General features: G+C 35.8%; 1 protein-coding gene across 4 annotated transcripts in view; it reads left to right on the forward strand.

Moving 5' to 3' along the window:
- The window catches only part of ELP4 (elongator acetyltransferase complex subunit 4), a 142648-nt gene that overhangs the window by 46843 nt on the left and 68979 nt on the right, over window positions 1-26826 (forward strand). For 2 of the 4 annotated variants that reach the window (XM_051776815.1, XM_051776817.1), the window contains exons 8-9: window positions 12740-12938; window positions 15674-15780. The exons of 1 other annotated variant lie outside the window; for it this stretch is intronic. In XM_051776815.1, the coding sequence (XP_051632775.1) occupies window positions 12740-12938; window positions 15674-15780 (306 nt within the window). The remainder of the gene's footprint in view (window positions 1-12739; window positions 12939-15673; window positions 15781-26826) is intronic. One more of the 4 variants, XM_051776816.1, reaches the window with a different exon arrangement.

Here is a 26826-nt window from a genome sequence, read left to right on the forward strand (position 1 = left end):
GTTGCATTTTTAATCGCTGATTTTTTGATTTTAATAAAACCGTTTTGACAGGAAGTGCTAGAATATTCTGAATTTTTTTTAAAAAAAAAAGAAAGAAAGATTACTTACAGAATCTTTGCTCAGCATTAATATTTTTTTTTTTAAATCATGAAACTCGGTGTATCCTTCTTTGAGCGCTGCACCGCGGAGAGAAAAACTGTCATTAGGAGGAGCAAAGCTGCTGAGGGTTCCTTATACCCCACATTACTCAGTTCCCAGAGCCCTGCTGTGTAGTTGTTCCACTCTCCAAGAAGCCTGTTAAAGAGCCCCTGAGAGCATGTGTACAGCCCTCCATGTTAATAGTTAATTGGTGAGGATGGCGAGATGAGAGGACAGCCGAACATGTGGTCTCTCAGGCTCAAGCCGGAGCCAGACCTTTAGTTATAATAACAGCAGCTGCTCACATTCTCACAACCCAGCTACTCACCATTCTGTTGCTGAGGTTTCTCACTGGATTACAAAAAAAAAAAAAAAAAAAGTGAAGGAAATATCTTTTCTTTCCAAGAGAATAAGAGAGAGGGATTTTTTTTTCTTTTTTTTTTCTCCCAAGTGCTTTTCTGTATATGTATTTAATTTGATGGGAGTATGTTCCAGCATATGCTTTCTCTGTTGAATCTTAAAGTCAGTACACTGAAGCCAGGGAAAATGCACATAATTTTTCTGAAGATACAGTAAATTCCATATTTTTCCCTGAACTACTATTGCTGTATTTCCTACGTTAACTTTTGGCTCCTGACTGAATTAACTGGGTGATCTACAAGTAAATTCTTCACATGTGTAATTTCCATGAAGGACATGGAAGCTCAAAATCACATTTAATCCAAGTTTCGTCTGCATGACGTGTACAGAAAAATAGTTTCATTTTTACCTGCTTTGTCATGAAAAAGTAGATTTTTGGTAGTGACTCATACCACATCTTGTCTCTGCCAACCCCCAGTACTGGTTAGTCCAGTGAAGAAGAAATAAAACTCACAATTGGTGGTACTGGTTTTCAACAGGGACAATGTCTTTTCAACCCAGAGTAGTTACATTTTTTATATGCACTGTATTACTAATATATATATCTGTATATACATAGTTTGAGATTGATTTCTTTTCTGTATTTTTCCAAATAGTTTGCATGTAGTAATGTGGCAGGGAGCTCCACAAATTAAATCTGCCCAGTTTCTCTCTTTTTTCAGAACATTTAATTTTGCCTTTACTTTTCATATATTGTATCTTCGTTCTTGGCTGATAGCACATTAAAATAATCCTCCCTATTTTATATTTTTTGTATTCTGATTTGTAATTTTTCTCATGTTGCCTCCTTACTCTGGTTTTAAACAGTCACTTTGCCTTGTTTCAGTAACATAATACAGTAATGCCATTGTTGTTTGTTTACTTTTCCTGCATTCTAATGTCTGGTTTGACTCTTTGGTGACTACTGGACATTAAACAGTGATTTTGTTCTTGATGTTTTTCCCTCTGTGATACACATCCACCAATGTGGCTCTTTCATTATTCCAGCAATTCACTGTCTTGGATTTAATAACTTGGAATTGCATTTATCCAAAGATGGTGCTCATTCATCCAGCTTGATGGGACACTGAATGTCCTCACAGTTTTCTGTAAGGCTATGTTTTGGTAAAAGACACAGATTTGCAAAAAAAAAAAAAATCTGTTTGTGTGCAGAGTTTTTTCAGAGTAATTTAAAGAAACCGTAGTCCACTAAAGCAGGCAGATTTTTTGTGTTTTATTGATGAAACTTCCAGTGCAACCAGCACATGAATTCTCTCAACCACAAAAATAGGAGTACGTTATTCTGGTTTAAAGCAAATGACACACAAAAAAAACTTAGCCAATTATGAATTTTATTCAGATGCTGTGTGACAAGTTTTACTTGACTGATATTTTCTACCGATTGAACATACTCTTATCTTACATTGTCTGTCAGGTAATAAATATTGAGCTACTCACGAGTATGATTAAAATAGTTGATGGAAGGTTATTTTTCAAGTCTTCCTACTGCTTCTTGAAAATGCATTGTGCCTGTGAAATCATATGGTACATTTGAAAAGGGAAAATTACTTCCATTTTTAAAATCTAGCATTGATCGAGGAGGGCAGATTGAAGAGGGATTTCATTTGTTGTTACAATTTTCAAATTTAAGGAATATTATAAAAGCAAGTGAGAACTCTTCTTCTGTGTGTTGATAATCTGTGCATTGTAATACCTAAATTTAGAAAAAGAGCTATTGTGTGACTGAGAGGACTTTAATGTCACTGCAAAAGCCTTAAATTATAATTTTAAATATTTTCATAATGTATTTTTTCTTTAATTACTAGAAATCATTGGTGAGTCCAAGAATATCTCTGCTAAATACTAAATAATGTTTGTAATTCTATTCCTGTTCTTCCCAATTTTGTATCACTTAGATAATTTTTTTTTTTTGGAGTAGATTATGATTTTCACTGGGAGAAAGCACTTGTTAAAGCCATCCTTTATTTTGAACTTGAAGCTGTACTACTAGTAAGGACTAACAACTATATTAGTCAGCAAGTACCAAGGGAAATTAATTGACTAATGAAAAGTCCGTATGAATAAGTCTTACCACAGAACCTGTCCTCAGAGTCTGAAGTTCTGTTTAGCAAGGTATTTTCATTTTTTCATCCAGTATGTTGAAAAATTAATTTCCTACAATATTAATGGTTTGATATTTTGAATTCACTGAGGTGCAGAAGTTACTGTATGTTTCAGTGTAGGAAAATTCGGAAACAAACCTTTTCACATCCAAAGCCTTTTGTGTTCCCACTGAGTAATTTAGCAGCTAAACTCAAAGTCAAGCAATAGAGTGCTTTAGAATCCATTGCTAATATAGAATTATAAGATGTGAACTCCTATAGCTTGTGAATTTGTCACAGTTTGAAATCTTGATTCCTGTGACAAGAACTAAGAGTGATTGCCTACCTTAGAATCCTAACTTCTGTGAATTCACTAGTGTAAAATGCTGAATAACCTTCAAACATATTCGATGAGGTGGCTGCTGCAGACAGATTTGTATTGAGATCAAATGTCATGTGGTTTCTGTATCATAATTAAGGAACCTTTGGAAGTTCTCTGCAAAACAGAAAGTATGAAAATGAAATTATCTTAATATTTTCCTTTTTTTTTTAACATGATTTTTAATGTTGTGTGTTGCTTTCTGTTGTACATGAGAAATACAGTTTAACAACCATACCAAAAATATCGAGAGACATAAGTTTATGACAGGTATTCTTGGGCTATCCCCATTGCTTTTGGATATGAATATTCTGGGTTTTAGACATTCATAAAAGCATCTTTAAAATTATGATTGAGTAGGAAGCTCGGAAAAGTATACTATTCACTATTTAAATTTTGGAACAGTAAGTTGGGGTTTTTTTCAATTTCTCCAATTATTGAAAGTATTTGCTAATCAATTGTAGAAGAAATAGAAGTATTTTGTTGTTTCATAAAAAAAGGTTTTGGTTGCCAACAGGCTGTGTTCTAGCACTACCACTACCACTTCTGATTTGGTAACAACTACCCACTTAAAAAACAAATAAAATATACATCTGAAGCATGTTTTTCTACCTAAGTGTTATTGTCTTTTAACTGAATTAACTGTATTATGAAGAACAGTCACATTGTATGTTAAAGTCACATGCATTAAACAAACCTTCTCATTTTAATAAATTTTACTTTTTAGGACAGTGTGCACACATCCTTATCACCATCTCCTCAACACCCTCTCTTTAATAAAAAAGTCACTTTTCCAGAAGGCGTATATTAAACTTGAGAAGTGCATGAGCGTGGGCAAGATTGCCATTTTATTTTACACTTCACGTCTATAAACCGGACATACGCCCGTGAAAACTTTAAAAAAATTAGGTGAGATTTAGAACTAAATCTTTGAACTGCAGTATTAGACCTAAACAGTTAAATATCCCATCACAGTATGGAGATAGTCATCTGTTCAAGCATATGGAATCTTTTGGCTACTGGACTAAGTAGTTAATATAATGCCCAGTGTCCAGACATGGACACAACTGTTATGGAAGCAGAAGGGAAGAGGCTCATGTATTGAGCCCATTTGGACACTGATAAGAAAAGATTAGAAGAGTGACTTTAAACAATACAGGCCAAAGTAGTTATCTGCTTTAAGCAAGTAATTCTTTTAGAAAATGGAAGGTAGTAATGTTTTTCTGAAGAAATACTTTTTTTTTTTTTTTGGCTTGAGTACAAGTACAGGTTCTTGGGAAAAAAAAAAAGCCCTGTGAATCTAGCCTTAAATATAGGGTTTATCTGTTGTATTTCAGAACAAAACAATAATTTTGTGTAAAACTATTTTATATTTAAATTCTTGTGTATGTATTTCCCATCTTAAATGATTTTCACAGGACTGAATGTTGAGTTTCTGTGCACTGTGTGTTTAGAAACGTTTTTCTGTGAACTTCTGGTGGTGTTTAAAAACCCTGAAATTTCAGAATCCAATTTTACCTCTTTTTGTTTAGAACTTCTCTATTAATTACAATATAATTATAATAAAAAGGAATACTGCATCTTTAATGATGTTTTTGTGCCTATGTAGTTAAGCTTTAATGCTAGGGGAAAAAAAAAAAAAAAAGATTAAATTAGCCTTGTAACCTCTTTCTCTTCCAGACTGATGATGGAAAATAAAAGCTCTTAGCCACAGAATGTAACACTTAGAATTAATATTTAATTAGACCAGCAAATTGTACACCGTGGCTGAAAGCTTCCAAAGAGTTGTTAGTGCCACAATTGACCTACAAGTTTAATAATAACTCACTTCTAGGAGCAAGTGCCAGTTCAGCATAGTGGAGCCACTGTAAGAAAGTCCTGGGAGATTAAAATCAGCAAACCAAATGGCAGGCGAGGATTCCTGGGATGGAGCCTTCTGGAAAGCTGGGAGCTGGAGTAGCTTTTCAGCCAGGATTCAGATGAGAACAGTGGGCAAAAAAAGCTGATCCCTCCTGTTCTGGGAGCTTCTGGTTGTAGGCCAAAATCTTGGAACAGTTTTTTTTTCTAAATGTTCTTACCGCAGCTATTAATTTATATCACAAATCAAGTAACGAATGGCTTGTCTTCGTCTTTTAATTAAGTTTTAATACAAACATTACTGCTGAATTCACTGGTCATGAATTTTACTTATGGAAGAATGATACTTTTTTGGTAGAACGTGTCATTTAGTGTGTTTGTGTTGCAGAATGTTTAATTTTATCGTATCTTCTTGCTACATAAAGGGGTTCTTGTTATAGTAAGATATGATGAGCAATTTGTCATAATATTATGAAGTGTGTAAATTAAATATGAAATGAGTATACGTTGTAAAATATCGTGTTTTGAAGGTTAAATAGCTTAATCTTGCTTTTCATTTTGTGAACAATTAAAATATAAAGCCAGTAACTACCATTAGATATCCATCTGAGCCTTAATTCTATGGCAAATTATTCTAGTGAAATAGGGCACCATAAGTTCAAAAATGTGCAAACACACAGCAACAGACTGAGGAAGGAACATTCTGCATTATTTATTGGCTAGATCCTGAATAATTAAAGAAATGCCTACTCATTAGTTAAAAATTAAAGCAGGTGAGGACCTTGCCAGCAGAGGGAGCAGTCATGTCTTTCCTTAGGTTCCCATCGTTTCCAGCCTACCCATCATTTCCACCCTACCTCTTCTTATTGCCCAGCCAGTTTCCCATCTGGACCTAGCTTTGCCAGCCTGCTCCTGATGACAGCCTATAATTTTATGCTGGATAAGGGATTAGTTCCTTAAATGATTTTATATTTCAGGATCTTGCCACCTGATTACCAACATCAGTTAGATGTTCCTTTTGGTACTTGCATGCTGATAATTGAAATAGTGGTGGAGGTTCTTTTTGGTCACCTGAGAAAAACATATGATTTAAAGAATTAAAGTTGCAGCAAGAGTTTGGAAAGCAAACTGCAATGACATTCTTTTTTTTCAGGCAAAATGGCAACAAAAGGAACTCCTAAACCTTTTTCATATAATGACTGATTCCCAATGGAGTCATGGGATTTTAGTTAAACCAGTTGGTCTCAGATACATAATTTCAGCAGTTTTTTTATGACTCTTTTGTAATACAGCTCTCATTCTTTCAGACTTCTATTTTATGCTATGCTATGATCCATTGGTAGGATTGCATGTTTGATGTGTTAATTTTCTAGAGAAATCTGCTCAAATGGTCAGTTCATTTTTGTAATATTTAAAGACAAGTAGTAACGTACAGATTTTCATGTATGTGCTTTTATAACAGTGAGACAATCTCATTATTAAGAAGCAGATAGTGTTCAGGGGAGGTGCTGGGCTCATCTCAGCCCAGATCTTGTACTGATTTCTTCCCAGCCACTCACCCTTCACTGAAGAAGGGCTTGATCAGATTTACTTCATTTACTCAGTGCAGCAGGGCAAGAGCCCCACACCCCAGAACCATCACCTGCAGCCTGTGCTTTCTGCTACTGAATACTAAGGAAAGAGAAGAGAAAAGCACTGAGCAGGGATTCAGCTCAAAAAGTGTCACCCTTTAACACGCTGTACATCTGTCACCTCTTTCAACCAGATAATAACAGGATTTTCAGCACCCAGCTTTCTGGGCTTCAACTCCCACGTCACCTTCATGATAGCACCAGATATTTTCCTGATACCCCAAGGCCTCCTAAACCAAGCCTTTAAACAGAAGCAGGTAGACAGGGCTTCAAAGAAAGGCTGAGTTGGGATCCCAGCTCAGTGTTGACTGGCTTTTGGCTGTGGACAACTCACAGGACACCTCTGTGCTTGTTACTGACTTGTGAGGGAGGAATGCAACAAATGTCTTTTGTGAAGCATTTGGAGATCAACAGATGGAAAGTTTGATTTAAACTGCTAGACTTCGTTCATTTTTTTGGGGTGCAGCAGCAACTGTTACTGACTTGCTTAATTTGTCTCTATTTAGTCATCTCTCCTTTTGCTGTTGGCCTTTAGGTCTTCCCTTCAATGACAAAGCAGACATACTTTTTATTTTGTAAGATGCCACAGTTTACTGGCCTTAAGTGCTTCCAGAGCTCAAGTAACACACAAGTGCATTTCAGTGAAGATCCAAAGATTTATTTTTATTTTAGTGTGATATTTAGTTCTTATTTCCTAGATGATTATTCTTCCTGAAAATATTTGAAGATTAATTGGATACTGTGTCATCCACCTTCATCTGATATTTTGTATGATAACATGCAAAAACATTGCAGAGTTCCCATAGACAACTATCAGGACAAACATTATTAAAAGCAACTTCAAGAGAACAACCAAAATCTGGAATTAATATGTTGTGTAACATATTGACCAACAGATGCTTTGTTACCCTCTTCCCTTTTCTACAACTACATTGCATCTAATTGCCTGGTCGTGTCTTCCTTACACATCCTTTTTTTGCTTCTGTAACTTGTATAAAATTATTCAAAAATACTATTTATTGCTTGAAATCAGCTAATGTAACACAGTGTACATACAGTCAACCAAAAATCAGTGCTTCTGTGGTTTCAGCCATACAAATGGATGCTTATATCTAAGTTCTGCTGTAGTCAGTAAGGTTCTTCAAAAGTAAGAGAAAATGCCTAATTAGTGAGAATCCCTAAATGTAGATTTCTCATCACTGAAGGCATTGTAGTTTGTAGAAAATCCTTTAATTATATTTCTAGGATATCTGTTTTCCAGCAAAGACATTGCATTTGTGTTCAGTTTTCTTGTGATCTTGATACAAATTTCTATGCACCAAAATTTGTTCATGTCCTATTGGTCATCTTATATTCCAGTGGTCTGAGTGTACATTCATTTTAGAGCCAAAATTCAGTGTTCAGTTAGTAGATTTGCTGTGTTCAAACACTGTAAACAGTCATCTTGGAGTTAGAAGATATATAGAATTTTATAGTTTAGAGTCTTTATTAATTATTGATTAACACTTTTGTCAGAACAGTTATTAATCTTTTATTTTTGGGGCTTGTGAAAAATCCAAAAGTGCACAAACTGTATCCTTCTATAAAACTAGTACAAGGACCTAATGCCCAACTTCTTTTACCAAAATAAAATGGGTGGGTAATTCTGTGATTTTCTGAACAGTAATTATTAACAAATGGTGATAAATATTTAAGCCATGCTTCTTAATAATTTATCTTTTCAATGTAAAATCCTTTGGAGATTAACTAGTAATGACAAGTGATAAATATTTGTATGTTGTGAAGTCATTACCACATTATCATTGTGTGATACTCTCTAAAAATATATCAAGAATTGTTTCATCTATCAAATATCCAGCCACTGTTTCATTATAGTCCAGTGTGGCTGTCTGTGTTATGGTACTAAGCTTACTTCAGCTTTGTGACAGAATGTTTTAAATAGAATTTAAAAAAAAACAAACAAACAAAAAAAACAAAACAAAACAAAACAAAAAAAAAAAACAAAAACAAAAAACAACAAATTTTTGAGCGTTTCTTGAAAATTCACACACCGGAATTTACTTAAAGTTCATAAGGTTCATATTACTTTGCTGGAACTTGCCTGCTGTTTATTATTGAGACTTGCTTTTGAATGAAGTGCCAGGATCTCTGGATTCACCTGTTGGTAACAACACAAATTGTTGCCTCCAAATACACTTTTGGGGGGCGAATCTGAATTCATTTTTCAATACTGTGCTGTCATACAGAATGTGTGCAGCTCACTGTTTAAACTGGGGTTTGTCCCAGTGCTAACAGTGTTTGTGAGTAGTGCTTTAGGTAATGAAAGTCATTATTCAATGTATTAAGTCTTAATTAAATGTTTTAAAATAAAACCAGTGATGGGATTGTATTAGCAGAATGTAAAGATGAAGCAGTTAAATATAGCCCTCTACCAAAATATAGGCCTGATGTCTCTGAAAGGAGATGTGGTCACAAAATACCTTACTTTCAATGTAAGTAAGTCAGTATTAAAGTTATGTTAATGTATTGATCAGAATACAAATGCAAATATATGCAAAAAGCCTATGTAATTCAAGAGCTTAAGGTATTTATATATGCTAGTATTTAGTGTTTATTATTAAATACATATGCATTTATGTATCTGTATATGCTAGTTGGATCTCATTGCAGATCTTTAACATAAGGCTCTTGTTTTCCTTTTAAATTTTGAGATTGTTTAAATGTACTATATAGAAAAGTCGAAGCTGTTCTAAGAAAAATTTCCATTCTTTGACTTTTTTTCACTTATGCAGTGCAAGGGCTGAGAATTTAAATATTTTTTTATTACCCAAACTTTGCGTGGTTTTTAATTTTTTTAGAAATGAAATGAGAGGATATATCTTCGGGTGTTGGAAAAATTTTGACAGGAAATCAGAGGAGAACTAGAAATTAGAGCAGAGTAGAAAAGACAGATTTTTTTCCTAATACGGAATCCAGATGAACCAAGATTGACTTGATTAATAGTAGTAATGATAAAATTGTGGTACATTAAGAACTCAATCCAGTAGAAACACACAATATTAATTTCAGGATGTAAGTTTGAGCACACAGGCTATCTGTGTATTTGTGGTGGTAGAACACCGTGCTTTATACTCAAACACAGAAGATGATGCATTTTGAACTGCTTTAGTTGTAAATAAGTATTTTTAGACATGCACAGATAATTACTCAAAGCTATGTACATTCTGAAAATGAATTAGTAGGACAAAGCAATCTTTTTCCATAATTGCCCTCCCCAAAAGCTGGTTAAATGTGTGTATAGTTCCCATGTACATATGCATATCATTTTCTTGACATGTTTTGAAAGTACACTTCGGTTGAGCCCAAATATTGCAAGTTTGCACTTAAAAGAAAACGTCTGTCTAAAACAGTAGCACAAAGTAGGATATAGAATGGATGCCCAGCCCAGCCTGCACAACAGGGTTGCTACCATGTTGTTAGAATAATTATATTTTGGCTGAACTAACTAATTTAGAAAAACTGCAGTACATCTAGCAAGACTGAAAACTTTCCAAGATTGGGATGGTTTGGGGGTTTTTTTTTCATTTTTTAGTATAATTTAAAACAATACCTCTTCTAGCTGCCAACAAACTCTTTCCCTGAATCTCGCCATTCCTGGCTTCCCTCCTAACCATGTCCTGGCTCACCTCCAGAGCTGCCAAGTTTATGCCAGAAGCAGGAGGTAGATTTGTATGGGGCTGGAGGAAGATCTGGAGCTCTGTTAAATTTTCAAGCCCAGATGGGGCAACATGATTTGTGTGTTTATGTCAGTATGCCATACATCACAACTATCTGTGTGCTGACGTCAGCTTTGATTGGACATTAATGTGCTGAACGCTGCAAACTAGAAAATACATGATAGATACAGATCTATGGCAACAATGCCACATAAGCAAATGTCTCTTTGGTGTGGCAATTCACTGTGCAAAATATTTCCCAAGATACACTGCATTAAGCCAGGGGAATATTTTGACACACTTTAAAAACAAAAACAAAATCAACATGGGCAAAGGGAGCACAATTTAAGAAAGCAAACCCTTTCAGAGGAAGAGCTGAAACCAACATACTGAAGTATGTATTGTCAGGCAAATATTGAACTGCTGTCCCTCCCTTTAATCTTTCCAGAATTAAAACCAAATAGGAAAGATGATATTCTTATGATTTGCAGGACTATCAGTGGTGGGGATACGTTGCTGATGGTCGAGCATCTTTCTATCCACGGTTTTCGTAACCCATTGTTATCAAAACCAGCAAGCAGAAACTTTAATGTAAAGCAAAACAGGAATGGACAGCAAATGTTTTTTTCAAATGATGGAACATTTTTTCTTTATGAAGAGTTTAGCTTAGTTTCCAGGAGTCATCAGTGTTTATTTATTTTTTTAACAGTTTTGCCTTTCTTGATATACAAATAACATCCTGCAGCCTTCTGAAGAACTGGCAAAATACGGTAATTTCTGGTCTGTGGATTTATAGAAGTCACTGACTACTTCAGATTTATATCTGTACCATCTTTATGTGATTCCCCTTTAGAATAAATGTGACCACAAGTTTCCATTAAAATATAGTACATTGTCTCTCTCTTCCAAGAAGAGGAAACAGTTTGCAAGTCAGCTTTAATATTTCAGGGGCGGATATAATAACAAAGTCTAGGGATTGATGTGTAGGCAGTGTTCTTTTCCCTCAGATCACTTATGTTATTCCTCAGAAAGGAAATTCTGCAGTATAAAACTACTTTATTGTTATTCATCATCAGACTTTGTGGGTCAAATGGAAGTTCCCTGATTCCACGGGGATAGACGGTTTTGGCCTGTGCACAAGTAGCGGCTTTGAAAAGAGACCCCTCCCCAGGATTTGATGCCATCTGGCCCATAAGGTGGGGAAGGGAGGGGGTGTAAAGGTGCCATGGGATCAGTGGAATTGGGCCTTGTAACCTGAGCAGATTGGGTTGTGCAGGACGGGCCACAACTTCATGTAGTGGTCAGAAAATAGAATTCAATTTATTCTTTGATGAGAGCGGGAAATTTTCACCTTTCACGTCTGCTTTGTGAGCTTTAGTGTGGCTGGAAGATAAAGGGATATTGAAATGTGGGTTCAGAAAAGCAGTTGGTGTATTGATCACCATTTTAATAAACCTGAATGTCAGTGCAATGCATAGACTATTCTGACATATCTGGGGATATTTCCCCCTCTCTGCTCCTAATTGATAAATTGTTACTATCAAATAATTTTACCAGTAGTTACATTGACATTTCAGAATAAGCATCACTTGTATAGTTTACTAAAGAACTGCAAAATGTACAAAATACTTTTAAATTAATAGAAAAATACAAAACTATGACTTGGAGGTACAGAGCTAATTCCTCATACTTGGAATGGGTATTTTGAGGTGATTAGTGTTGATACCCCTGAAGGTATGATGAGTATAGCACCTACAGCCACCAAGAACAAGAGTATACCAGCTGTCCAGGCAGCTTTAGGATAACTACTTCTTATCTTAAAGAAATATTTTGGGGTTTAGCATAGGTTTGTTTCTTCTTTCTTTTCTCATTAAATAGGGACATCATCAGAGCATTTAAGAACATTTTTTTCTGACTTACCTCTGAAGATCTCTGTTGTGACCTTTGAATGTCTTTGTCTGCTATATGAAATTAAGGAAAACAGCTTATTTAAGGCACGTGACAGTACATTGTTGCACAAGAAATAAGGCATCACAAATCACGAATATATTGAGAAATGATAACGCTGCACGAAGAGATAGATTTGTAAAGGTAAAGAGGAACTTTTAGAAAGAAAAATGCTGGAGAAATTGCTTGAGTTGTCCATGTTGTTTGACTGATGACCAAAATGAATAATTGTGTGGGTTGTGCTTGCTCCAAATGCTAGAAATGATATGCCTAAGTGTATTAAAAAGCAAGGTTTTCAGAACAGAAGCAAAAACTGGGCATCTGACTCGTAGTGGAAGTCAATGAGAGATAAGCTTAACATATTGCTTTTTAAGTATCACTGATGTGAGCAAATGCTTCTCTTATGAAGGTTTAAGAAAATACAAATGTAGTGCTAAGTTAGCCCTTTTATGGTTTCTTCTTGTCAAATACATGTTTTCTTTAATCAGAAATTTCAAGTCTTTTTTTTTTTAAGGAATAAAGCCCTCTAACGTAATTCCTAAGTATTGATGACCTATTTTTTCCCCACAGCTTGCCATTGAGAAGACCAAGGCTTACCCTATGAACATTAATTACCTTTTTCATCACACAGGATGCGTATTTTGTTTCCGTGTCTTACAGAATAAAGCAATTATGGAACGTGTCACAAACTTGTCAGATATGGTAGTTGGTCTTGAATCATTTATTGGCTCTGAGAGAGAAACCAATCCATTGTACAAGGATTACCACGGTAAGTTCCATCTTTAGCAATGCAAAAAGTCTGCCCCGGGTGTTTCTAGGGCACTTAGTGGCTTACCCTCCAATTGGGTATCTGCTTTAAAGCAGCATTTGGTTTCAGTTTTAGAATATACCTCTTAAATGTTCCTCCTTGCCTAACCAGTCTGGAGTTAGGAGAATTTTCAGCAAAGTGCATTAAGGCTGCAAAGGAAACATGGCAACTCCTTGCATGTTGTCAAGCCGTATTACTGAGGCATGGCTCAATCAGATGTACATCTCAACAGGCAGGCTTTGGGGAATTCACAGGCAGAGGAGGCTTGGCAATCATCTGACCAGCGAGCTGAACTTGTCATGAAATCAATACTTTTGATCTGCCAAGTTTTAAACAGAGAACACGGAAAAAACCCATATATTATAGTAAGGCGAATAAACTGCTAAATTGTGTGCTATATAAGCTATATCTGAAAATAACGTGCTGGTTTTTCAGTGATAAAGTTACAGCACTCTTGCATTTAAAGAAATTAATATGTGTGGCATGTAAAATATGAAACTGGTTTTTGGTAAAAAGCCGTGTAGCCTTTCAAGTGTTTTATCTTCAAAATGTTGTAATGGTGTTTAATCTTGCATTCTGTTTCCCAGAGATTTTTGTTAGCTGTTGCAGCAGAACTGTTTATATTTTAAAAGATTGTATTAGAAGTTATGCAGAACCAAAGGGGTGAATAACAGTTTTAGCTAATCCAGAGCAGTGCTCGTAGTGTGCATAAATTACAGCTATTATCATTGTGATACTACTGTAGTTCCATGGAAACCTTTAGCTGAAAGTAAACTGCTTATCCAAAACCTGCTGTAAACATGTGAGAGTATGGCAGTGTTTTCCATAGCAGAATATATAGAATATATAGAAAAAGAAGCAAAGGTGGTGTTGAGACACCACGGTGTGTATGCAGGCTGTAATTAGTAAATCAGAGAAAAATCTTTCTGGCTGTGAAAATAAGTGCACATTTCATTCTCTGAAAAAAAGGTGAATGAAAAAGAAACCGTGAACAAAAGCTGGAATAATTTGCCTAATTATTTTTCCAACTGTATAATCGTGATATGGCCTTTGTTTATGCTAGCATAATTCTGTCAATTTGATGCTTCTTTTCCCAGTACTGAAGAGATCCTTTAAGACAATGTGTGTTTTAGCAGTTATTTCCTGCTTTCCTGTAAAGATGTATGCTAAATCATTTTTGGTACTATTTAATAAAAATTATGTGCCAATATACATAGCTTTTGAGGCTTACACAACCTTGATTTGAAAGCCTAAAAAAAGGTATTTCTAGTGGTTTTAACTTTGGTGGATTCTTTTTGCTTGAGAATATATTTTAAGATGATTTATTTACTGCAGGTGATGAAAGATTTTGATGTGATTCGGGAGAAGTTTGATTACGTTATTGCATTATTTAATAAATCCTGCATTAATAATTTCATTAAGCTGCCTGGAAATTTAAATGTTTGAAAAGCCAGTAAAATAACAAAATAATTATATAGAAGATCCTTAAATAAAATTTCTACAATACTGCATATAAGCAACCCTGTGTTATACCTGCTGTTCCCATATATAATAATTAGATTTTCTACTCAAAAGCCTAACAAATATTTCTTCTGAATCACTGGACTGGAGACAGGGATGGAAGGTTTCAAATTATAAAAATGCTTTTCTAATATTATTAATAATTTTTGTGATTAGTGCCCATAAAATTATGCTTTTTAAATTATTTCAATTTTAGGAAACTTCGGTTAAAACAAATTAATAGATGCCTGAAAAAATACTGGCCTTATTTTAAATAAAGGTTTTAATGTTTGGGGATTTTCCCACAGCTGCCGTTTTCAAGTAAGATGCCTTTTCTAAATATTCAGTATTTCAATTTAGATGCTGGCTTTATGAATAGCAAATATAGGCCAGTAATTGAGAAGCCCTGTAGAATTTTCCTGGTTTTTCAGATGCAGAAAATCACCCTCAGGTTGTTCAGAGACTATATTAGGCTGCACAAAAACCATCCAGCGTCCTTGTCAGAAAAAATCAGCTTGAGTTGCAGCTGACAGAATGCAGAGCTTGCAGTGCACCTAGTACTGTTAAAAACATCTGAACAGCTAGAGAAGCCTCCTGCAGGAAGAAAACATATTTCTCCCAGGATGGCAGAGGGGTTAAAATTTATTAAAAAGCATGATCTAAATCGGAGGGGGGGGGGAGGGTTCCAGAAACTTTTTTTCCCAGCCTTTTCCAGGGCAAAAAACGAAGTAGTTCTCATTAGAGCTTCAGTGGTTATCAGTAACCCATAAGCCTTGTTTTGCTGGCTGCTTACTGGTGCATTTAATAAAATAAAGATCACTCAGTGGTGCCGTGGGCAGCATGCAAGGTGATAGCCATATTTGCTTACTGTAAATACACGAGAAAATCACACACAAGCCGGCTGTAGTTTTGACAAGTATTAAGATCGCTCTTTACATCTGTACTTCTGTACCAAAGTGCAATTAGTTTTCCTCGCACAAGGATTTCTGTTTATCTTATTCTGCTTGATTACTTGAGTATAATCGCACCGTTTGCTTCATTGCTCCTGGTAGTAAAGCTCCAGCTTAAAAAGGGGAGGATGAGTGTGTGTAAATATACAGAATTCTGCTGTAAGACTCTAATTTATGCATCTGGATGACAGCGTTTTCTTAATTTTTTTTTTTCACCCCCCCTCCTTTACTCTTTCTTTCCACAAGGTTTGGTTCATGTACATCAGATTCCTCGGCTTAATAGCTTGATCTGTGATGTGTCAGACACGAAGGACCTGGCTTTTAGATTAAAAAGGAAACTCTTCACCATTGAGGTAAGAGAAACGTTGTTTCACTATTTAGAACCCAAAAGGTGGAGCTAATCCCGTCTCTTATGTTCCGTTTTGTGAAATGCATAAAATATGCATCAGATGTTGTAAATTCATTTCATTCTGGTTTTGCTGTTCAGGAGGGTTTTATGAAATACTGTGATATGCCTTCTGATTAAAAATGTCTCATTTGCTGCGCTAAATCGGTCTGTTATAAATAGTTTATTTTGGTTTAAAATGTACATAGAAAGTAGGCCACAACCTTCAATAACAAAGCGTGACATGTTTCTAAGGATGTCAGGAGCATATTTAATTAAATGTTAATGACTTGCTCTTACTTGTGTTAGTGGGTGGGAAAGTAGCTACATGTTATTACCCCAGTAGAGGGATTTTAATGTATAATGTTGCCTAAAATTGTGTGTGGTATGAGGGATAAGTGTCCTTATCAGTATTCAGAAACCATTTTCTTTGCATTACTGAAATCACCTTTTGCTCTTTTATGTCATTTTAAACACAGTATCATTTACACTAATGTCCTTAAGTAAATTTCCTACTAAATTTAAACTTTTTTCTGTGACCTTTATGCAGACAGTCCTGATAGAAGGCAGTAATACAAAAGATGTATTTCATTTTAATCTTGCTAAAGAGCAAATGAACATAGCACTATTAAGCAATTAGAGCTGATGTATTTATTAACCCAGTAATGCTTAGAGATGGAAGATGGCTTTTGGGGTGATGTGATAGTCATTGGTACAGTCTGGGCAAATTTTTTTTTTAACAAAGACATAAAACAGCCAAGCATCCCTGACAAACCATTTTGTTTAATCTCTTTTCAAATGAAAAGCTCTTAAGCAGGCCACTTGTCTTAACTGCTTGAAACCATAAAAAGAGAGAATTGCCACCAATAAATTAGCATATTTTTTACTCCATCACCAAATGCTGGTCAATGTGGCTTGGCACTGCTTTGGTGTTTGGGACTTCACCCTTAAGTGACCACTTTGGCCCTTATTTGACCCTCTGCCCTTTTTAGCTGGCCACTTGATAAGGTAACTTAAGGGTTCTCTCTCTTCACTGCCCCCTTCCCTTCACAATTGCAAGTAGCCCTAACCTATAAATCATTGAAAGGGCCCTATCAAGTGACAAATTAAGGTGCCCTCCTCCTAATTAATGGTCATCAATGTCTTTAATTATCTAATCCTATTGAGAGTAGTTAATAGTTAATCAGGCAGCCAGTTCTTCAGGCAGGTCATCTCTGCATGAGTGCTAGAAGTTTCTCAACTAGAGGTATCCTCTTCAGAAGCCACTTAAAGGCAAATACATGAAGGAGGGCTTTTTTCCCCAAGACAATTCCTTTATAATGTTTGTCACTTCCCAGAGAATGTGGTTAGTGAAACCAGGCTTTGTGAGGTATTAAAGCCTTTTAACAGCTGCTTTTGAGCGGTACAGTAGGAACAAAACCCTTAATAGTCTGTGTTTGGTTTTAAAATACAAATGTTCTTGCTGTTTTCAGAAGTGCAGAGAAGCGTGCACCCTCATTTCACAGCATAGTAAATTCTCATTTATTGTAACTACGAATTAGGATATTTGGGGTTTTTTCCTCACTACGAATCCTAACTCAGAGTACAATTTTTTCCATCAGACAAATTCGAGGTTCTAATTTGTAATGTAATTTGGAATTAAAAAAAAAACACCTTAGCAGAAAGCTCTGTAAAAAGAATTGAATTAGCCATGGGGCATTGGGAACAGGAGCGTGGTGGAACTCCTGAAACAACCTGTTGCCCCAGACATGCGTGGATGACACACTTGTATAATTTCTCCCTCCGTTGCTCAGCTGCAGCCCCTTTTGAATAACTTCAGCTTTTGTTGGAGATATGCTTTCTGTAAGCTGAACTGACACAAACTAGCCCTTTTTGAACATGTTAGATCACTGTCCTACTGTGATCTTCCTGTACACGTTTCACTAATCTATAGTACATATGTTTTTCTTCCTCATACATACATAGGGAAAGCAGACTACAGCCAGGCTGGCTAGAGCAATAAGGCCAATAAGAAAATGCGAGCAAGGGAAAGCTGAATTAAGAAAGGATGTGGATACAGTCTTCTAAAATGTGTTTCTGGAGTTAGAATGTGATGTATCAGCAGTCACATTTGGTTCTGGGGGTAAAAACGTAAAGCAGCACAACAGTGTGCATTGCAAGCAACAGTTACAACTAAGTCTGTGACTTCTTTAGTATGGAGTTTAAATGTGAGATGAAAATGTATATTTAGTACCTTAAAGTTTTTGGAAAGATTCTGCTTAGTTATGTACACAATTTAGGATAAAAATACTGACCTCTACTTGAAATGCCACTTCAAAATCAAATTACATAAGAAAAGTTAGGAGTACAAAACCTGTGAATAATGGCAAAATTTCTTCAAAAAGGGTTTTCATCACTAGACCATTCTTTTTTTTTTTGCAGTTTAAAATAAGAGCATGGGACATGGATTTTCTCATCTCTGGATTGCTCACCAGTTAAATAACTCTTTATAGTTTGGCCCTCATAGGGGAAAAACTTTAAATGTCAAATCCATTTTATTAGATTGCAGTTCTGTGGGAGGGACTCTGCCTCTTTATAGTCTGCAGAACCATTTAACTGTTTCAGTTTTTCTCATATATTCTTCATCAAAATAAGATTGACTGAAATATTTTCTAAAGGGATTTTTTTTTTTTTTTTTTAATTCAGGGTGAAAACAGGTTTTTGGTGAATATTTATGAGTGTTCATTTTCCATTTATAAATTGTGAAGCAGAACTTTTCCAGGAAAGCTTATGTGTTTATCCTGAAAGGTGCAGTAGCTATATCAAGCTTTCCCAAATCTTCACACGTTAGTTACCAGCAATATACTATTACATGCTATATTATCAGAGATCTATCTTATGTGCATACCACTTTAAAGGACACAATTTTGAAGTTAGCCTGTCTAATCCTATTTCTTCCCACTTTGGAATCTTAATTAGAAGGAGATAAAAACCATCATTTGACTAAATTATTGTCTTGAATCTGTAGCAAAAGGTATAATCCGCAATTGGGCCAATTAGTGTACCCCATAGTTAGCTATGCTGAGGCAGGAAACTTGATTAGATCTGACACCAGCCTAGTTCCCACTGTTGTTTTGCCAGGTATGATGGTCAGACTTCAAAGGGCTTGAGGCATCAGCAGGGCAAGGTTTGGAGGCCAGCTTAGGTCCGGTCGTTAATCTCTCTGCTAAAACCACAGCAGCCCTCGCACAAAACAAGCTTACACGACACAATCATGCGGTATTAAAGTTTGGGTTGAGTCATGCCAATTTGCCTTTGATTTTCTGATGATTGACTAAAAGATGGCTACATGACTAGACACATACTGAAAGTTTACTGATTAGGTAAGTTCCCCAAATATTTGAAATATTTTTTGATTTCTCAGTTAGACGATATGACAACACGTTCGTCTTAGTGAAACTTTTTTGGCAGAATTGTTCTCCAAGTGCTTTTTGCTTTCTTTGTAGCTCTCAGTGTAGCTTTTATCAACATCTGATAAATTTTCTAGGAGCGTTATGTTCGTAGTTTTATCTGATAGAACTTTCTCTTTGTTGTTCTGAAGCCTCCTGTGTCAAAACTAAAGAAATCTGTGCCTAAATTTGGTGTTTTCTCTCCTCCAAATTTCTAAGGAACCATTGTTTATCTTTCTTATTTAGGTACATTTACAATTACTGGCAAAAAGGACATTTTCCTTAATTATTTTCCACCTCACCATGAGTAAAGCACTGTTCCATGGCTGCGATTACATAAGTGTTCCTTTCTTTTGCAGTCTGATTTGTTCAAATATTGCAGTAACAGTGACATGTTTCCATTCTGAGAAAAGCCTAAGGCTGCTTTAGTATTATTCCAAATGATTGAAATTGCCATCTTGCTGACTTTCCCTTGGGCAGCTTAAGGCCTGTTTACTTTTGTATTTGTTTCACATGTTCACTCTGAGTTTGGCTGGCAGGACATCATTACCTGGTTTGACAAGACAGTTGGAGAAGATTCATATTTGATTAACTCCCTTTGTTATTGTCTGGACAACACAAACCCCTGAAATTATCTATTTAAAGTTAAATCTCCTGATAAATTCAGATAAATGCTTGCAAAGAGGAAAGTTTGTGAGGTTGGGCTTTTTTAATTCCCGAGTTTTGCTTAATTTTTAAGCCTTCAATTAACACTGAATTGCTAATAGTATAGAGAATAAGCTTTTTCCTACAAGTTTCTGTATTGTAGTTTGTCTAATAAATAGTCATGAAAATATATATTTTTTTTTATCAATGCACAAGTCAGAGCTAATATTTTCTTTGTAGTGACTATATAACATCTCTTCAACCCAGAATAAAAATCTTTAAAAGCCAGCTCAGTTTGAAACCAAGTGTCATATACGATATAAAGATTTGCCACACAGCAAAACCAAGTTCCCAGTTTAATGTATTGAGTTCAAGAGTTTCTTTTCTGAGAGTTGTTTCCTAACAGGAGAAGAAAGTCAGAATTAGAGGAGTGCTGTGGCAGGAAGGTGCCTGGTTTCTCAGTGCTACAATATGGTGCTATGGAGCACTCCACAGTGCATTTTTCCCAGTGGCAATTGCCAGAGTAAAAGGTTATGGCTTTGCAAGGAAACATAGTCACAAAACCCAGCAATAGGGTCTATGTAGAAGTAAAAATAAACATATGACTCCAAAGGCATTAAAATAATATCCTGCCTTCTTTTAGCAGTAAAGGACTGTTAAGAAAATTAAGGTTTTCCAAAATAAGATATAATTGCAACTCCAGATACTCGTGTCTGTTATGTGCCCAACACTGGTATTTGAAAGAAGACTTAAGATGGTGATTTTGTCAATTAAAAACAGGAAATACATCTTAGGTAGCTTCCATCTGAAATCTCTGTATTTCTACCTTTTTTTTTCTTTTTTTTTTCAGTCTGTCTCTTTTCATTGCTTATTTTATACAGATTGCACTGTGGTAGAACTTATTTTGCAAAGGGGAAGCGTGATTAGCCACTGCTGTAGATTATTTACCAAAACAGGTGGGTAAGACCAAGTCAGAACAGTGTCTGCAGTGCTTCAGCCTGGTGTTCACATAGGTTTGGTCCTAAGTGACTCAGGAGATGCTGATGTCACTGAGTGCCAGAACTGTGAAAGATTTTGTGATTAATTATTCATTAAACACATCCAGAACAGGTACAGACATACTGGTTTAGGCTGTTTCTTCTGGAGGAACAAGTCAACCCTGTCACCAGTGCATATGGAATCAGTATATATTTAAAACACATGTATGTGCCATACCAACCTCTATATCCGTGAGAATTAGAAGCATCACTTCTTTTATCTACTTCCAAAAAAATTTGAAGCAGTTTTCAGTAATGGCTGACCCTAATCTTGATTATATTTCACTGATGTTTCTAAAGCTGAGTAACTTCGTAAATAAACGCATTTGAATTCATGAACTATTTTTGGCCACGTGTTAACAAAAAGAATCAGTGAGCCCGAGAACTGACCAAAGGCAAAACACTGGTTTATTAGAAATTTAAGTAAAGTGATACTTCCATAGCAATCATCAGTAAAATAAGGAAATTACCCCAGAGGTAATATATGCTACGTGATACATATTGTAATACTGATCTATTTACCTTAGTACATAGATAAAAACAACTCTGTATTTTAAGGTTGTGCACTGGTGCCATTGCAAGACTTGACCCTCTGTTAGGGCCTTAAAACCTCAAAATGGAACCCTCTTTTCCCAAGCCAGTGGGTTGTGACTACCTGGCTGCCCAGTACCTGGAGCAGGGATGAAACTTTGCAGGTATTCCTGGTTCAAAGGAGAACTTTTCTGAAGTGATACAGAAAGTGTATTTCTTTACTTTTCTAATGTAATTAAGTCTTGGGAGCCTCTCATGCCCATGCATTTGAGAACACAACTACCCTTGGGGCTTGCATGGAAAACCTCTTTCTCCTCAGCCTGCCTTGAGCAGACAGCATCATACCTGGCAAACCCTAGTGCTGGGTGTTCCACTTGAGCTGGGGGACTCAAATGCAGGGAGCTCTGCATGTAAAACTAAACTTCCTAACAGAGGCAGGGAAAACATTGTCAGAAAACTCAGCTGAAATTTATGCCAGTCAAACCACCGTTGCCTTGATTTTTCCTGTCCATTTTTCCCATTACCACTGGCTTGTTTAAACATAGCTCAAAAGACAATAAGGTAAATTTAATAATACTGAAAAAAAATATTCTCCTGCAAAACTAATTCTGTCATAATACCAAGCTCCATTTTGCCTTATTTCATCTAGTAGCCAGTTCAGGTTCTCTTTACCTGGTATGGTGTACTTCACTGAATTGTTTTGTCAGATGCTGTCAAGCCAACCTACCATTGTTAAAGAAAATCAAACTAAATCATTTTGGCATGAGCCTTCCAGGAATAAGGCACAGAATATGAAGGGTTTGATGAAATCAAGGATTTGATTTCAATATTGTAAAAGACTGCCTGTCAAAAATGTATTACATTCTTTCAAACAATTTTGAATAAATATACGTGTTTAAAATTGTGACAGTACAATTTAGATAAAGTTTTGGGAGAATATTTTTAAATCATAATAACTTGACGTGAAACAATGCTTGCAGTGCTCCTGTTTGGAAAGAAAACCACTCTGAATGCTAATGGTACCTAGAACTGAAATCAAGTGATCAATTTTATACACTATATGGAAATTCAGAACACTTGTATCTTTTGAACATTGTGGAAAAATGTAATTTGAAAATATCACCTTCTTATTGTGTAATACTGAGTGATGTAAATTAAATTATTAAATTATTTGTCTGAAGACAAATGCAGGAAGATAGTGTTAACTTTTAGATTGCATATGACAATTTGTATTGCCCTGAAATTTATTTCGTAATTAGTATTGGCTTATGGATTGTTTAACAGTATAATGTGAGAACTCCAGTTTTTCAAAACTTAAGCACTTGTAATACAACACATCTGCAGTTTCTTGTTAGCCAACAGAACTGGTATGTATTTTTACTTAAACAAATAATTATGGTGTTCAGAAATATTTATACCATAATTGTGTTGTCGCACTGGAAGAACACGCAGCAAAGTCACTAATGCAATTAAAGGTCACTTATACATATTGTAATGGGCTGCTCATTCCCAGGATCTGTGCTAAGGGTCAGTGTTGCAGCATGAAATGGATTGGCCTGTTCACTCTGTAAATAAATGGGTCAACTTATCTTGTATTTGCCAGACAAATAAAGCAGTTGACATATTCCCACTTTCTTACTATTAGAAGGCAGGTAGACTATGGACATCTTTTATAAACATGTTGGTTGGTAAAGACTAAAAAACTCTTTGTCTGTAAGGATTATATTTTTCTGTGATTAGCAGTATTTTTTAGACAAAGATCTGTGGGCATGAGTTAGAAAGATATTGATGGTGAGTCTTTAAGAAGCAAAAGGATTTAAGCTCCATATTTGTAGCAGTTCTCAGCAGGAACTGAGTGCCACCTCCATTAAATGCTCTTTAAAGTATCACAGGTTTTAATAAAAAGATGATATTTCACAGTTGTATAATGTTCTCATCTTACAGAGAATAATAAATTCAATCAGGCTGTTACACAGTGAAACAGGTCTCTGATTTTATATGTCTCTGTAATTGCAGGAAAATAAAAAATTAAAGCTGATAGGAAGTCACATTTTTTCAGCCACTGGTCTGTGTCATACCTGAACCTCGTTGACATGCACTGAAGTAGGAATACAGTCTGTTAATGAAAAGAATGGGAGTAGGATGACTTTAAATCTCATGGAAGATGCACATCCATCTGATCTACTTATCTCAGTGCTGGTTTTTATGGATTTGATTATTGATCTTTGGGTAGAAAGGGATTCAAACTACTCTTTAAACTAGGGAAGTGTAAGATAGCCACATCTAATACTTGGAAAGGGTTAAAATGTCATTTTGTAGGGAAACAGTCCAAATGTCTGCTGGGACTAGTAACATGCTTAATCAAACGAGTTCCAAGTATTTTGTTGTAACTTTGCAAAGTCAAGATTAAGGGCTAACATTTGCAGTCTTTTGAAAATATTAGTGATTTTGGATGAACATAAATCTGTACGAAAACCACAAATTTATGGGTTCTTTAAATTTTTCACCCATGCAAAAGTTGCTCCATACCATTTTTCTGATCTATTTATTTTGCTTTATAATGAAAAAATATTGCCCTTTATTCAACTGTTAACATACAGGGACTTGGGGTTTTTAAATTATTTTTATTAAGAGCAAACTAGTCCTATTATTTTTAGTCTGGAAGACTTAATGAAAGTGCCAAAAGGAGACAGGAAGAAAAAAATATACATACACTGCAAAGTACTGTAGGTGAAGAAGAAAAGTTCTATAACTGTTGTGCAAATACTTTTTGCTTTGGCCATATTATGAGGTATTATTTGTAACTAAATTCCAGAGTACATTTTATTTTTATATTCTTGGCCAAGAGACTTATGCAAAAAGTAGCTTGTCCTAAGCAAAGGCTGAAGACTACAGTGCCCAAGGCATAAGTAAACTTAGATTTGAGTTATGCCATCTTTCTCACTGTTGTTTTAGTTGCATGGGTTTATTTATTTATTTTTTTAATTTGCTTGTTCTTAGTTGCATTTCATATGATTTCCAAAGGATTCTGTATCGTGCATAATGTGCTTTGAAGTTTCCCATTGCATGTTGAAAACCAATAGCTTTTGAAATATCAAGTGAGACTGTCTCCAAGAAGACAAACATTATTTATTACAGCTGAAGTGGTATTTCTGGCCACCTTAACATTGGCACCATATTAACCCCCTCCAGAATAAGAACTTGAATTTGAATGGCATTGCCAAATAACACTTCAGCTCCCTCTTTCCTCATTCCTTTCTTCTGAAGAAAGTAATCAATAATTGTATAGTGTGCAATAAAGCTTTTTATTGATGTCCATAAATACATAAATAAATGAATTTGGGTGCCAACTTACACCAACCATAGGCTACTTGACTTTCAGAAAACAACTGGTAGCACTTGCTGAAAACAGTTCACTTTAAATGTCTCATTTAAGGTATTTGAGGTTTGAGAAATCTATGGGTTTTAGCTTATGAAAATACTGTCTATGGGCTCTTCATCTACCTTCGTCATGCTTCAAGTCTGCTGTAGCAAAAATTACTGAAGAATTCACTCTGATGTTCCTAAAATTCATGTTTACAAAACAGTTACTAAATGGATTTACCTTTTTTCTCATACTAAACCAGTGATCTTTGAGTGGTGTGTCTGCTTGAGTCGTGTTTGAAAGTAACAGAGTAGAAAACAAAAATAAAAACCAGTTTATCACTTTTAAGTGGGAGGATGTGAGCATTGCTGCGTGGGAGAAATCCATTTCATCTTGCATCCAAAACAGTGCTTGCAATTCCTAAAATGACCTGATTGCTTAATATTGAAAGTTTTAAGATCCTTGGTAATCTTTGCTAAGGAACTGTACATTCACTTGTTCTGGAAAAGACAAACTTTTGTGTGAGGTGGAGGAATGCCTTGAGGTGGAGGACTTGGCCACGGTAGCTGAGTTTTAAGGGGATTTCTGAAGTCTCTGTGATATACCCAGAATATCTCCTGGGCCTTTGGGCAATGGTGCATTTGTAAGCAAAACATTTCACGTGTTTGGGGAGTAGCTGTAGTGCCCTGCCCTGTCTGCTCTGGCTCCAGACTCTCCAGCTGGAGCAGCAAAGAACTGTGCAGTTTGCAGATACACTTGGGCTCTGTGAGTGGCAGAAGAACTTTAACAATGGCAGTTGCATTCCACTGTTCTCAGTCAAGGATTACACTGTTCCAGTGTAGTTTTTGGACGTGCGCCCTTAGTTGCTTTTATTTATGAGCCAACACACAAGTAGATGAACAAGAGGAAAAACTCTGCTTTGTGTGCTGAGTCTTACTGACATTCCTTGCTTTGAAGGGCTTCTACATGCAACCTGAAGTTTGTGTGGTCTAAGGAAGGCCTTGTTCTGTTTGGATTTTTAATTAAAAGGCGTAGGTTTGGTCCTGGATTGGTCGTGCTCCCTTGCAGATGGAGACTAGGAGCCAGGCAGGCTGTGGTGAAGCTGCACTGTCCATGCTGACTGAGAAAAGTCTGCTGGAAATGAAGCCACAACTTGTACCCATCTTGATGTACAGCATGTGCTGTATAGAATAAACACATCCCTGGGCCACTTGAGGAGCCATATGCTACTAACTGAGCAGCATTTTATTTTTGGCGCTTTGTTGTGTGGTGTGATCCCTCAGCTTCATCTCCTCCCTTGTTGATTTGTTATTGCTTAATCAATAAACACTGTAATCTCTTAAGACACTTAGGTCTTCAATTTAAAGCTCCTGAGGCAACACCATATACTTCTTAATCAGTACTTCTCACCCTTTGGTATAAAGCTTTGTAATTCTGGGCAGGTTGCAGGCTTCCTGTGCTGCCTCTAATGCACTTCCAAAACCTTTTGCTACCAGAGAACAGTGTGGCAGGAGTTACATGAGCTTTTTTCTTGCTATAAGGTAGGGGAAGATGATTCTCATTCTAGGATGAGCGTTTACTAAGAGATACAAACCAGCGTATAACTTCTAATGCTTGTTGCTGTTAAAAATAGGAATTAATAAGAGGGAAATCTAGTATTTGCATTTAGATCTGATCCTCAATAGTAGCATAGCCATGGGCTGTTTATGCTTGGTCTACATCATCTAGACTAAAAATAACCTTCCTGTCATTTTATTGGCAGAGTTTTATCTACTCCTTTAATTCTGTTTAAAAATGGATAGAGAGAAAGACAGCATAAATATTGAATGTGTGCAGATATTCCAGTAAGTAACTAAAAGGAGATTCCTGATGCTTTGCAGAGCTTTATAATTAAATGGAATTCATATTTTGTTTAAGAGGCAATTTTTAAATTAATATAATATTTAAATGTATTAAGTGGGGGTTGTATTTATATCATTAAAGTAGCTACTTTTAAATAGGTAGGCATT

The sequence above is a fragment of the Manacus candei genome, unplaced genomic scaffold, assembly GCF_025592945.1.
Source record: "Manacus candei isolate 608988 ecotype Guabito, Panama unplaced genomic scaffold, ASM2559294v1 h1tg000009l, whole genome shotgun sequence".
In the NCBI taxonomy this organism is placed as follows: Eukaryota; Metazoa; Chordata; class Aves; order Passeriformes; family Pipridae; genus Manacus; species Manacus candei.